Source organism: Mustela nivalis, assembly GCF_964662115.1.
Source record: "Mustela nivalis genome assembly, chromosome: 18".
In the NCBI taxonomy this organism is placed as follows: Eukaryota; Metazoa; Chordata; class Mammalia; order Carnivora; family Mustelidae; genus Mustela; species Mustela nivalis.
The window spans coordinates 4,311,302-4,324,625 of NC_139037.1; the positions used below are offsets into that span (position 1 = coordinate 4,311,302).

The following is a 13,324-nucleotide window of genomic DNA, read 5'->3' on the forward strand; positions in this document are numbered from 1 at the left end:
CACGTCTTACGGAGAGCGCCGTGTATACGAAGTACCCAGAAACATGGGTGGTGGTCATCAGGGGCTGGTGGTAGACAGCATTGTCGGGGGGAGGGGGGTAATCACTGCTCACCGGCACAGGGTTTTATTCTCGGATGATGACAATGTTTTGGAAACAGACAGAGGTGCTGGTTGCCCCACGCTGTGACCGTACCAAATGCCCCATCGGAAGGGTCAGTTTTATAAGATTTTCCATGGTGATTCTCCAGACCCCGGGCTGCGGCTTCCTCCCTGGCTCCCCAGGACTGGGGCCACCTTGCCCCCACATGAGCCACCAAGCTGATGCCACTAGCATCCCCCTTTTCATGGCTGACCACCTCCTGTCACCTGCCATGGCAAGGCTGGTTTTCAGGGCTCTTCTAGATTGATGTCACCCAACACAGCTAACCTTATTTGATTTCCCAGTTTCCAACTGAATTCCAAGCACGGGCATCTGGCTGTCCTCTGCAGCTCCCCAGGGGAGGCGTGGGCTCCTCAGAGGAGCGGAACCCTGTGCTCTCCCTGTGGGCACCTGCGACAATGTCTGCATGCGAGGAAGTCCGTGGGCCTGACCTGTGGGTGCCAAAACCTATTTCTTTACTCCACTCCCTGCAGACAAACGGTGGATTTAAGGGAGCAGTAGTACGAATTGAGATTCAGAAGGCACAGACTGAGCCCTTGGTCTAGAGGCTGGCTGGTGTTATTGCCATCCGTGGCTCTACCCGGGGTCAGCAGGAAATCAGTACACCGCCACACTGCTTTCAAAAGAACTCACGACGTTCCTTTGCGGTAGACGGAATAATGGCCCCACAAAGGCATCTGCCTGCTAATCCCAGAACCTGTCATTATGTGACCTCATGTAGTAAAAGGGACTTAGCAGATGAGATTAGGACCCTGAGATGGAGCGATGATCCTAGATTATCCCGGTGGGCTCGGTGTCACCACACCTTAAGAGAGGGGGGCAGGAGGGGGCAGGGTGTCAGAGCTAGAGAGAGAGACTTGAAGGTCCTGCCTAGGAAGGCGGGGGAGGGGCCACAGGCCCAGGGAGGAGGGCTCCTCTGGAAGCTGGAAAAGACTGAAGAACAGATTTCCCCCTGGAGTTTCCAGAAGGAACGCAGCCCTGCCTGCACTTTGATTGTAGCCCCATGAGACCCGCCATCACACTTGTGAGCTACAAAATGATGATAAAATGTGTTGTTTTTCAAGTCCCTAAATTTACGGTAATTTCTTAGCATAGTTCAAGAACAGTAATATATCGCTTATTTGGGAAAACAGAGGCTATTTTAACACAACTGAGCTTCCATCCCTGAAAGTGGATTGAAACTGTCCATTCATGCTAGGGCTCTTCCCCACCCTTGGCGGGTGAGTGAGGCCACAGGCACGTGGATCCCAACATGTGTGTGAATCCAAGGTCGGAAACGAATCCCCAGGATGAAAGACCAAGTTCCCCAGCGCAGACTTGCCGTCGACACGGAGCCCTGGGTGCCACTCCCAACCCACACCCGTACCTCCCTCCGGGCTGCCTTTCTGCCGCCTTCTCTCTTGCGCCCGCCGCTTGATCATCGCCAGCGCCTCGATGCTCTCCTGTATCTTCTTCCGCTCTCGGCTCTCCCACTGCTGTCTCTCCTCTTTCTCAGCGGCGAGCCCGCCCCTGGCCCAGGCCTCCGCACAAGCTCTGTGGAGGAGGACAACCAAGAATCAGAAAGTGGGGAGATCTGAATCTTCACTGGTCGACAGTAAATTCAAAACAGACCGTCTCGCCAAACACGCTCATTTCCCCCAAACCAAACTGAAGGCACGCGGGACACGTGGGCACAAGGATACCAGTTCCTACGTGCACACCTCCGTCCTTGGTGGTTTCCAGAGCCTTCTCCATGGGATGCCAACAGCACCAGTGATAAAAGGAAAAATAGAGAAGTCGGCCTCCATCAAAATTAAAAATGTTTGAGGGGCACCTGAGGGGCTCAATGGGCTAAGCCTCTGTCTTCAGCTCGGGTCATGATCTCAGGGTCCTGGGATTCAGCCCCACATCGGGCTCTCTGCTCAGCAGGGAGTCTGCTCCTCCCACCTTCCTGCCTCTCTGCCTACTTGTGATCTCTCTCTCTAATAAATAAAACTCTTTAAAAAAATTAAAAATGTTTGAGACAAAAAGAACGCCATAAACAGAGTAAAAAGGTACCCCATGGAATGAGGGACGGGTCTGCGATCAAATGCCTACGGAGGGATGTGTATAGAGCATACATAAAGAACTTCCATGACTCATGACTGCAAAGACAACACGATCTAAAAGTAGGGGGAATTTCAAAGAATGAAATGAAAAGCCTCAGATTGGGAGAAAATATTCATGGGTAAGATAACTGATAAATGGCTTATATCCCAAACAGGCAACTATGAAACCTCAAAAAAAAAAAAAAAAAGTGGGAAATGACCTAATGACCTAGACACTTCACCCAAGAAGGCAGGCAGATGGCAGAGCAGCTGAAGATGCTGTGACATTGGGGAACTGTGGTTACAGCGGCGAGGTACCACAGCACACCTGTCAGAACAGCTGAAATCCCACCTGCTGCCACCAGACATTGGCGAGGAGGTGGCCTCCCGTGGCTGCTGGGAACGCGGGCCCACGCCGCCAGCTTGGAAGAGCCTGAAAGCTACAGAGCTACAAGAAATCCTCCCCGGCCAGCCGGCGCTATGCTCCCAAGTGTCTGCTCTACGCAGCTGAAAACAAACGTCCACACGAAAGCCTTCGTCAGTGTCCGCAGCAGTGCCCTTCATTCACAATAGTCCCAAAGTGGAAACCAGCCCAAGTCCATCGGCTGATGGATAAATACAACGTGGGGTGTCCAAGGGGAATCCTGTCTGGGGACGTGATGTTGGAAGGAGCTATGGACACACGCTGCAGTGTGCGTGAACCTTGACACTAGGACGCTGAGTGAAAGCAGCCGGTCACGCGAGACCACATGCGGTATGAGTCCGCCAATATGAAGCGTTCAGAACATGAAAAGTCCCCTAGAGACAGGGACTGGCAGAGGGAAGAATGAGGACTCTCAGCTAACAAGTAAAGGTTATTCTTTGGGGGCGATAGAAATATTGTAGAATTGATGCGGTCTTAGTTGCCCAACTCTGCGAATGTAGTAGAGACCGTTGAGTCACACACTTGAAGTGGGAGAACCCGTCCAGGGGCTGGGGATACAGCAGGGAACATAAGAGGTGACAATACCCGCTGCCTTTTTATGGGGACAGACAGACCCCAAAGAAGGAAACGGGTATGTGAGAGGCTGATGTATCCTAAGAAGCGAAATCCGGTTAAAGAGACACCAGGTGGGAAAGGTGCTCCTGAGATGGGGGCTGGGTCGGGGAGGGCTTCCTGAGGTGACGGGGGAGGGGACACACGCAAACCCCTGTGAGGAGCTCCCCAGGCAGGGAGAACAGCGAGTGGCTGGCGTGGGACCGCTAGGGATGGGAGGAATGAAGATTCAAACCCAGGGGAGCCCGACCCCTGAACCGAGTGGCTCTACGCACGGGGGCCAGTTCCTGTCCCCCTGGATGAGGTTCAGAGTCCTTAGTCGCAGCCATTCCCACTGGCTCACTCCTTCTGACCCTCCTGTGCTTCTCAAATCTCACCTGTTACTCACAAGCACCCTGAGGTCATATTGTCCCCACTTTCCTGATGAGGAAACGTGAGGCTGGGGAGGTTAGCGAGCCTGTCTGAGGGAACAGAACTCAGGGCTTCGGGGCTGGGCTCCAAAACCCTCACCCAGCTTCTGCTTGGTGTCTCCCCACCGTTGCCCCCAGGGCTTGGTGCCGCGGAACTGGGTGCGCCTCCTCTCTGCCACCCGGACTTCCCAGAAGCAGGTGGTCTTGTTTTGTGACCTGGTTGGCGTACAGGCTCTCCCTTCTCTTTGAGATATTTGTTTCCTTAACTTTGTGAACTCAAAAACATACTAGCAGCCGCATGGTTTCTGAAATGCTGTGTGCTTTAAAGTTCAAACTGCCCTTCCCTTTGAGCAGCCTGTGTTACTGAGGTTTTATTCTAAGGCGAAGGAATAGTGACCTAAATCAAAAACGTAGATATTAAAGCAGCGACAACACACACAGGGCAGTCTGTGCTCAATATTCTTAACACAAAAAAAGAGCTCCTATGAACCAATAACCAAAGGACTTCCAAAAGGATACTGAGAGGAAGTGACAAACGGAGGGCTCCCGCCTGCCCGACAAACACAGCAAGAGCGCCGGACCTCGTCAGTTACCCCCAAAATAAGAGGAGACACAATCTCTACTCATCAGTTCACCTGGTGAAGATTTCTTTTACACGGCTCTATCAGGTGAAGTCATGAGCTGTTATAAACTTTCTAGAAAACAGAAAATACTTACAAGCACCTTGAACAAGGCTCAAACCACAGTCTTTAATCCAATAATACGACTATTAGAATCCCACCCTATGGAAATCAACATGGAGGTCAGAGACTTGTGTGCAAGGATAGTTAGCAGAGGATTATGAAGAAAAAAATCTGTGCTCAAAAGTAGGGAATTTCTTGTCATGAACAATGACGTAACCCTGAAACTTGTTTCCGAAGAATATGTAATGATGTGTGAAAATGCTCACAAGTCAGTATATGTGCTGCCGAAGCGAGCACGAAAATGCTCACAAGTCAGGAACATTGTACAAGTTCACTCTTAAGTGTGCTCAATGCTGCCATATAAAAATGTGACCCAAAGGCTTCTCTCCTCCTTACCTGTCCTTGGGGAAAACTGGTCTGTCATCCAGGTACGTTAAATGTTTTAGTCGAACGGTGACGGTCTTTCGATAATTAGCAATGTGCCTGATGACGGGGTTTCCCATCAAATTCAGGACGCGCTGGAAGCACAGGCAGAAGCAGACTGATCAATAAACCATGGGTGGGATTCAAAGAGCTTACATGTGCTGCACTCCGAGAATCCATAAATGCGACATCTGAGTCCCTGTCCCCTCCTGAGGACTTTTCTAAGAAAGCCAGAAGGTTGTCCTTGCTTTCATGCCGTCAGACCCGTCCTGACCATGGAGCAGCCCTTTCTTGTATTTGAACTCCAGACCTGAGATCTCAAGTGTCCTTCCAGAACAATCTTGGAAAACACATCCGAAGGTCTGTCCAACTCAGCGAGGACATTGTTTTGCTCACTCAAGCTCTTTTGCTGACAGTAACCTCAGGCTGATTGATTGATTTCTTCCCAGCCAGCACCGATTTTAGGAAAGCGTACACAGCAGCAGGGTGGGTGGGGGGTGGGGGGTGGGGGCGGGACGGGGAGCGTGGGTAGGGAAAGGATGGGGGGCGCCCACTCGCCAGGCTCACGCATCTGCTGGATGTCTTTGGGACCCGTGTGGCATCACCTGTCCTCAAACCAATTTCTAACCCCACACCTCAGACTGTCGCTGCATTTAAGAAAGGGCCTTCGGGCACCTGGGTGGCTCAGTTGGTTAAGCAACTGCCTTTGGCTCAGGTCATGATTTCGGAGTCCCGGGGTCGAGTCCCACATGCAGCTCCCGGCTCTGTGGGGAGTCTGCTTCTCCCTCTGACCTTCTCCCTCTCATGCTCTCTCTCACTGTCTCTCCCTCAAATAAAGAAAGAAAATATTTTTTAAAAAAAAAAGGGCCTTTAAAGGGGTGAATCAGATTATATGCGGTCCTTGGGGTAGGCCCTAGTCTAGCCTGATGGGTGTCCTTAGAACGGGGACTGGGACACAGACACATAGAGGAGACAGTGGGAGGACCTGGGACATCAGGAGAGGCCTTGGGAGAAACCACTACCCCCGCCCCCCCCACCCCCTTCCACCATCTAGAATCAGGAGAAAATAAATTTCTCCAATAACAATTCTCCAAATAAACAATTTCTCCAAAATTCTCCAAAATAACAGTTTCTCCAAATAAACAAATAAATTTGTTTACGCCACCCAGTCTCTGGTACTTCATTACAGCAGTTAAACAAAAAGAAAATAAAAAAGTATTTTATGATACAGCTTTATTTGATGTGTGCTGGCAATTCTAACTAGTCCTGCTTGATGATCTACTAGAAAGTTGTTCCTGAACTATGATTTCCTTACTATTTTTCTTAAAATGGACTCATTTTTTCCTTACATAGTATGGACTCTGATCGGTAAACAGTGAACTCGGGGTTTTGGGGTTCTAGTTTTCATATGTTCCCCAGAGCACATGACAATACGGGCACACGGGAAAGCAAGGAAGCCATCAGGGGGCCCACAGGCCAGGGGTTGGCCACAGGTTGGCAGATGGGACTGTCTAAATATCCAAAATTAAAATGACATCCAGGGTTACATCCTATCAAATATGGCAGACATAAACCTGCGAGTTCACGATGACCCCACAGAAGGATCCGTCCCTTGTCACCATTAGTGGTTGCTAGGGCTCGGCTCCTTTCTCTGAAAATCCGTGAATGGAAAAGAAAGAACCAAAACTTCATCACGGCCCTTTCTGTATGAACTATATATTGGGGAACCACTAGGTGACGAGGGAGTTCCTCGTGGAAGAAGCGCTCCAGCTAATAAATGAGACAGGAACAGGAGGGCTGGACCGTGGCCACCGCGTGGCTCCTGAAGGAATGGCTCACGCTCCGAGAATGGAGAGGGAGGGAGGGGGCTCTACCTTGGCTGCAGCGGGGGGGCGACCCCGGAGCCCCATCTGGCTGTGCTCGAGTTACAAGCGAGGGAGGCAAGCGGACTTCACAGGCCCTGTGATGGGGCGCAGCGACCCCCGTCCCAGGAAAACACTGAAATGAACATGCCTCGGCTCTGCGGACATTGCCCGAGAAATACGGGTCTGAGCAGACCAGGCTACAGGACGCCACGGGGAGGCCATCAACCAAATCCAGAGTGTGGCAGAGTTCTGAGGAAGGAACTGGATTCCTTGACAGGTTAAGGGGAGGGAGACCCATCAGGAAAAGAAGTGCTTATGGGTCTGAGATCTGTGAGCAGAATGACACAGTATCTGGCACGCGCGGGACGCCAGCTAAAGACCCCAAGAGCACAGGCGGGGTGAAGGACGAAGGGGAGGCGAGGAGGGGAGTGGAAGGCTCTAGAGATGGGGTCTCTAAGGAATGCACATTTTACCAAATCAGGCATGCTCTCCAGGACGCTCAGGATTTCCGGATCGCTCAGCTTATTGTGGGAAAGGTCAAGGACGCAGAGTTTCAAGCACTCCTTTAGATGCTGAATGTCTTCCACGGTCTCCAAGTGATTGTGGGCCATCTGGAGCGTGTTCAGGACCGGCAGACAGGCTGCAAGGCGAGGTCAGCGGAAGTGAGCAATGGGGCTCTACACACCTTTCAGAAGCCCCCTCCGGCCCCCGGGGAAAAGCAGTGGGCACAAGGGCATCCAGACCCCTTGCATGGCATCTTACAGAGGTTTTCAATGGTCTTGATGTAATTGTTGCTCAGGTTAAGAGCATCCAGTTTCTGCAGAGGTTCTAAGTTCTCGATTTTATGCAGCAAATTCACTTGCAAGAAGAGGCAGCGCAGTTCGGTCTGGGCGTGCAGGTTCTCGATCTTCTGTATCCCGTTGCACTCCAGCCAGAGGCAGCGCAGCCCCGTGTACTCCTCCAGGTTCTCGATGCGATCAAAACCTAGGGAGGAGGAGGGGGGCGTCGGATTCGCTCCTCCACGCACACGCACGCGAGGCTCGGGGTCACTCTTGTGCTTGGCTGACTACCAGCCCTCCAGCCACACCTCCTTCCTCTAGCGACCCCACTGTTGCTTTTCTTTGGGGACCTGCCTTGGGCTCAGGTAGGTCATGACCCCAGAGTCCTGGGATCGAGCCCCAGGTCAGGCTCCCCCAGGTCTGCTGATACTGCCCCCCTGCCCATATACACACACCACGCACCATGGCTCCCTGAGCGGTCAATCAGAGTCACAGCAATCTCTCTGCACTGGTCACACTTAGCCAAGCAAGGCCAACTTGGATGAACTCTGGGAGGTTTCCCTGACTCCAGTGGAGAGAAGGAGTCTTTCCGCTGGAATTGCCAGCTCCGTCGGGTGGAGCCTAGCACCGCAGCGGCTGCTTTCCCTTCTCGGCTGGGAATGGGTGGAGGTGAGGGGCAACCTGCCTCAAATGAACCAAAGGAAAGCAGGGCCAAGCCCGGGAAAGAGGCAGCCCGGGGAGGCTATGCCATGATCATGGGGTCTGGCTAAGACCCAAGCGAGGACAAACTGTGGGGCTTTCCCTCTTTTTATTTTTCAGATTTTATTTGACAGAGAGAGCGAGCAAGCACAAGCAGGGGGGAATGGCAGAAGGAGAGGGAGAAACAGGATTCCTGCTGAGCAGGGATCTAGACCTGGGGGAGTCCCAGCTGGGGCTCCATCCCAGGACTCCCGGGGTCACGACCAACCTGCCCCCAAGGCAGACACTTGACCACTGAGCAATCCAGGTGCCCTCCAGCTGTGGTTTTTGTTTTATTTTTCAGTTTTAGGAGCCAAATTTAAGGTTAGGAAAACAAATGCTCTTTGCTTTGGTAACTTACCGTCAGTCTGTAATTCAGGATTCATCTGCTATTCAAAAAGTTATAAAAGTTTTAATTAAAAAGTTACAGTATTGGGGCGCCTGGGTGGCTCAGTGGGTTAAGCCTTTGCCTTCCGCTCAGGTCATGATCTCAGAGTTTTGGGATCGAGTCTGCTCAGCGGGGAGCCTGCTTCCTCCTCTCTCTCTCTGCCTGTCTCTCTGCCTACCTGTGATCTCTGTCTGTCAAATAAATAAAAATCTTAAAAAAAAAAAAGTTACAGTATCCCTTGTGAGCCAGAGTGACCCAGCTAAGCTACTCCCCGGGTCCCGGTCCTCAGAAACAGTACCAGATAATGCATTTGTTTCAGGTTACTAGCCTTGGGGACGATCTGGTCTGTGGCAGCGCGAGATTATATGGGCATATGTCCTTCCTAGTTTTCTACCTTCTTCCCACTTTGACCCGTGAGATCCTCTCCTTCCTACCTGTTAAATATCGGGTCCCCTGGGGTCCACCCTGCTGTCATTCCAGGCACTGTGACACCTCCACTTTGGGTGCAGAATTTCTGAGGGGGCCACGTGGAGGTGAGGAGACCAGTTAGGAGTCATTGCATTCCTCGCATTTCTTTAAAGTGTGTGTGCCGCTGGTGCCCTTCATGGGTCTCACAGTGGCTGCCCCATCCCCCAGGACACCCAAGGCATCTTGGCCATCTGTGTCTCCGGATCTCCAGCACTGAGCACAGAGGATCTCGGTGAACGTGCAGTGACTGAATGAGGACCACACAGAGGACCGAGGGAGCAGGTCGGCCACCCTGCACGCAGAGGCAGCGGAAGCTGTCCCCCCTCTTCATCTTTGCTGGAACTAGCCGGGTCTGCGAACCCCAGATGAGGTTTACGTGTGACCCCGCACACCAAGCCTGGGTCCCCCTGGATGCCACTGGTCATGCTTCTCTGATCTGGGAGGCATCGACTACTTTCCTCTTTCAAGACACGTCCCCCCAAGCCCAATGTCCAGCACTAGATTGCTGGCTTGAAATATGTGTAGGTCCTTCAGAAAATAACAATAAAGGATATCAACATGCTTCCTTGCTATCTGCAGAGTCGGTGGCCCCCTTCATAAACTCCAGTCAGGGAAGACATGTCAACGGAAGATGATTGCTTTTCTACAAATCTTCACTCAACTCTGAAATTTCTACTTCAGTGGATTTTGAGAACTCCAGAGGATCCCAGCAAGAAATTTTGTATACCTCTAGAGCCTTCACCCTGACACAACATACCTCTACTGGTCCTTACCTTTAAAGTGTAAATATAGTGTATCATTCAGTGCCGGGGTGATATAAAGCTTGTGTTGCTTGCAGAGTTTTTGCAGAAAACTTTTAGTCATTCTGTTAAGTGAACAAGAAATTGATCGCAATTTGTCTGTTGTGAAATATATTCCAAAACTTCGCTACCGCACCCATTTCTTCCTTAAATTTCAAAATAGCCTGCATGACAGATAACTTTTTTTTTTTTGGCCCGATAAACTATTTTAAATTCTTTTTTTGCATGCCTTTCACGGCCTCATCCAATATCATTACTTTCAGCATTCTTAAAAATTGCAATGTATGTTCTAATAAAAATACTTTTAATAGTGTCATCAAGAACTACTGATGTTTCTCTCTCCAGGGCTGGCATTAAAGTTTAATACATTGTGGTTAGCTGTGTCATAGAGGCAGAGCTGCTCTGACTCTGATACTGATTCTCAGACACTAGGGCAACTGTTTAATCTCTGGGAGCCTCAATTTCTTTGTCTATACAAAGAGGTGATGACACTACCTACCTTCCTCGGTACATGTGTACTGTAATTGGCAGCAGCATACCTGGGGCCACAGTCTTCCTTGTCATCTCTCTGGTGTGTGAAGCGACTGTCTGACCTGCTGTCACCGCTCTGTTTCTGCTCACTTGGGTAGGATGTGGCAGAAGGACCCACACATATTTCCTTCGGATCATTAATTTCTATAAAAGAAGAGATTTGCTCTACAGAGATGAAGGGATGTATAGAAAGTTTGCCCATTTTCAACTTGATTAATAAATGTCTGCTTTTAGTATGGACCGGGAGTACCCTTGAAGCGTGTGACAGCGTGTAAAGCATTGGCAAGGACCGTGGAAATGTCAGTTCTGGGCAGGTCCTCTCTGAACCCTCAGGTACTTGAGGGCACCTGGGTGGCTCATTCATTAAGCGCCTGCTTTCAGCTCGGGTCGTAGTCCCAGAGTCCTGGGATTGGACCCCACATCGGGCTCCCTGCTCTGCTGGGAGGCCTGCTTCTCCCTCTCCCATTCCCACTGCTTATGTTCCCTCTCTCGCTGTCTACCAAATAAATAGATCAATCAATCAATCAATCAATATAAAAAATTAAATCTCGGGTACAAGGGCACAAGGACACGGGTACAAAGATACTCATCATTGCATCCCTTCTAACAGCCAAAGACTGTCAACAGTGCAAACGTCTCCCCATTGTGAATGGTTAAACAATGGGTTAGGATTCTGCCTTGGAGAAGAATGTATCAGAGCTACATTAATAAATGGCAGAAATTCTCAGAAACATGTATGAGATGATAAAGCAAGTTTCATAATAAGCACAGGGGACCATTTATGTAAGTTAAAAACATACAAACCAATGCATTATGTGTTGTTGAAGGACATATATATATATATATATATACATATATATATGAAAGAGAGATATAGATAGATGATTTAAAGAATCCACACAAAATTCCAAAGAAGGGAAGGGAAAAGGGAATGGGACTGAGAATTGGGGGGAAGGAGGGCAAAAGGAGCATCAACTTTATCTGAAATGTCTTATTTCTTCAATTTAAAAATATGACTTGGGGCCCCTGGGTGGCTCAGTGGGTTGAGCCTCTGCCTTTGGCTCGGGTCATGACCCCAGGGTTCTGGGATGGAGCCCCGCCTGGGGCTCCCTACTCAGCAGGGAGCGTGCTTCCTCCTCTCTCTCTGCCTGCCTCTCTGTCTACCTGTGATCCTTGTCTGTCAAATAAATAAATAAATAAAATCTAAAAAGAAAAGACTTAAAAATGATAAAATGTTCATCCTTTTCAATTCTTAGTGATAAACACATGGGTGGTAGTTAAAACGTTCCCTCTTCCTTTTGAAAAGCGCGCAAAAGAAAAGCCATGGGAAAAGAAACAAAAGTGGTGAAAATATCTCTGGTAAAAAGAGAAAGAGCACATTCAAAGTCACTTAATTTTGTTTAAAGGTCAATCAAAATCAGCCAGTTCAAATGCACTTAATTTCTAAGAGCCGCTGGCTGCTAGGCGCTGTGTTCCTGTGGTCTATTGAACCAGACTAAATGCTCTGCGTGTGGGAGTGTGTCTTACACTCTTCCATTTCCCACCGCACACAATGCCCAGCCACAAGAGGCACCAGATAAGTGTCTGTGGAATAAATTAGGAAGAGGGACTCAATATACATCATGATTATCTGAATAGGAGAACTAGCCTTGCTTAATGGCCCACTGTAACCCGGAAGCCTAACTGTAATGATCCCTGCCTATGGACAAGTAGGCCACGGGCAGAGAGGTTAAACTCTGGGGTGACAGCCATAAAGCTGGCAAGTTGTGGAGCTGTAACCTGGATCCAGCGGGAGTGGCTCCAAAGCCTGCTCTTTCCAGAGAGCTACAGGGCTCCCCTACAGCTCTTCATACAGGGCGTGCCTGGACAGTTAAAGCTCCGTGTTTGTTGAGCTGGTTCAAAAAATGAAACACAGGGCGCCTGGGTGGCTCAGTGGGTTAAAGCCTCTGCCTTCGGCTCAGGTCGTGATCCCAGAGTCCTGGGATCGAGCCCCGCATTGGTCTCTCTATTCAGTAGGGAGCCTGCTTCCCTCTCTCTGCCTGCCTCTCTGCCTGCTTGTGATCTCTGTCTGTCAAAATCTTTTAAAAAAGTGAAACACAGATCAAGTAGCTTATCTAGTCGTTAAACAATTTCCTTTAGGGCCCCAAAGTGGGAGCAGAGGCTGAAGTGTGTCTGGGAGACTGGTGAGGAGTCACCCAGTGACCCCGGAACCACCAGCTCCTCGTTCCCGCTCCACGGTGGGTCAGGCACTGGACCGAGCGCTGCGGACCCAGCCAGGACGTCCTGCCCCAGCACCTTTGCTCTTACAGGGTGATAGCAATGGAGGGATACATTGAAAACACGCCACCGGTGTGTGTGACCACGGGGAGACGGGCGTGCTGGGAAGGGCCGGCGCTCCGGGTCCGACTCTCCAGCGGGGTCCGTTCTACCGTGGACCGCAGGAGGGGGACGTCTTTGGAGCAAGCTCCGGGATCCCTGCGGGACCCCTGCGGGTCTCGGCGTCTTCGCCGCACGAAGTGGGGGAGGAGCGCGCACCGCGGGGGGCGGGAGCGCGGCTCGGGAGGTGCGGGCGCTCCTGCTGTCATGACTACCGTCACCGCCGGCCGGCAAGGGTAGGGGTGGCGCTGGGTCAGCCCACCGCCCCCCTCGGCTCCCTCGGGCCGGCGGTCTGCACCTTCCTTGCGGCCCCGCGGGCCCGCGTCCCCGTGGTCTCCCGCCGACTCCTCCACGCCCGGCTCCTGCGCGCAGCCCTGCTCCGCCGGCCCGTCCACCACGGGCTCCGAGGCCTCGGGGTGCATGCTTCCTGCGGATACACCGGACACCCGGTTCCGCGGGGTCGCGACCGCCCCCGGCCGGGTCGGGGAGCTCTGCTTTCCTTCCCCGCCGACCACTAGCGCCCGAGTCGTTGGCAGCCCAACGCTTGTCTGGTCTCCACGGCAACCGCCGCGCACGCGCACTCGGGGGGGGCACGTCGGGA

General features: G+C 51.4%; 1 protein-coding gene across 1 annotated transcript in view; it reads right to left on the bottom strand.

The window, feature by feature from the left end:
• The window catches only part of DNAAF1 (dynein axonemal assembly factor 1), a 20,934-nt gene extending 7,645 nt beyond the window's left edge, over positions 1-13,289 (bottom strand). Inside the window, exons 1-7 of the mRNA XM_082712061.1 lie at positions 13,022-13,289; positions 10,356-10,491; positions 9,790-9,881; positions 7,406-7,627; positions 7,117-7,283; positions 4,752-4,873; positions 1,527-1,693 (exon numbers count right to left, since the gene is read on the bottom strand). Of these exons, the coding sequence (XP_082568187.1) occupies positions 1,527-1,693; positions 4,752-4,873; positions 7,117-7,283; positions 7,406-7,627; positions 9,790-9,881; positions 10,356-10,491; positions 13,022-13,145 (1,030 nt within the window). The 5' untranslated portion in view covers positions 13,146-13,289. The remainder of the gene's footprint in view (positions 1-1,526; positions 1,694-4,751; positions 4,874-7,116; positions 7,284-7,405; positions 7,628-9,789; positions 9,882-10,355; positions 10,492-13,021) is intronic.
• Positions 13,290-13,324: the final 35 nt, after the last annotated feature.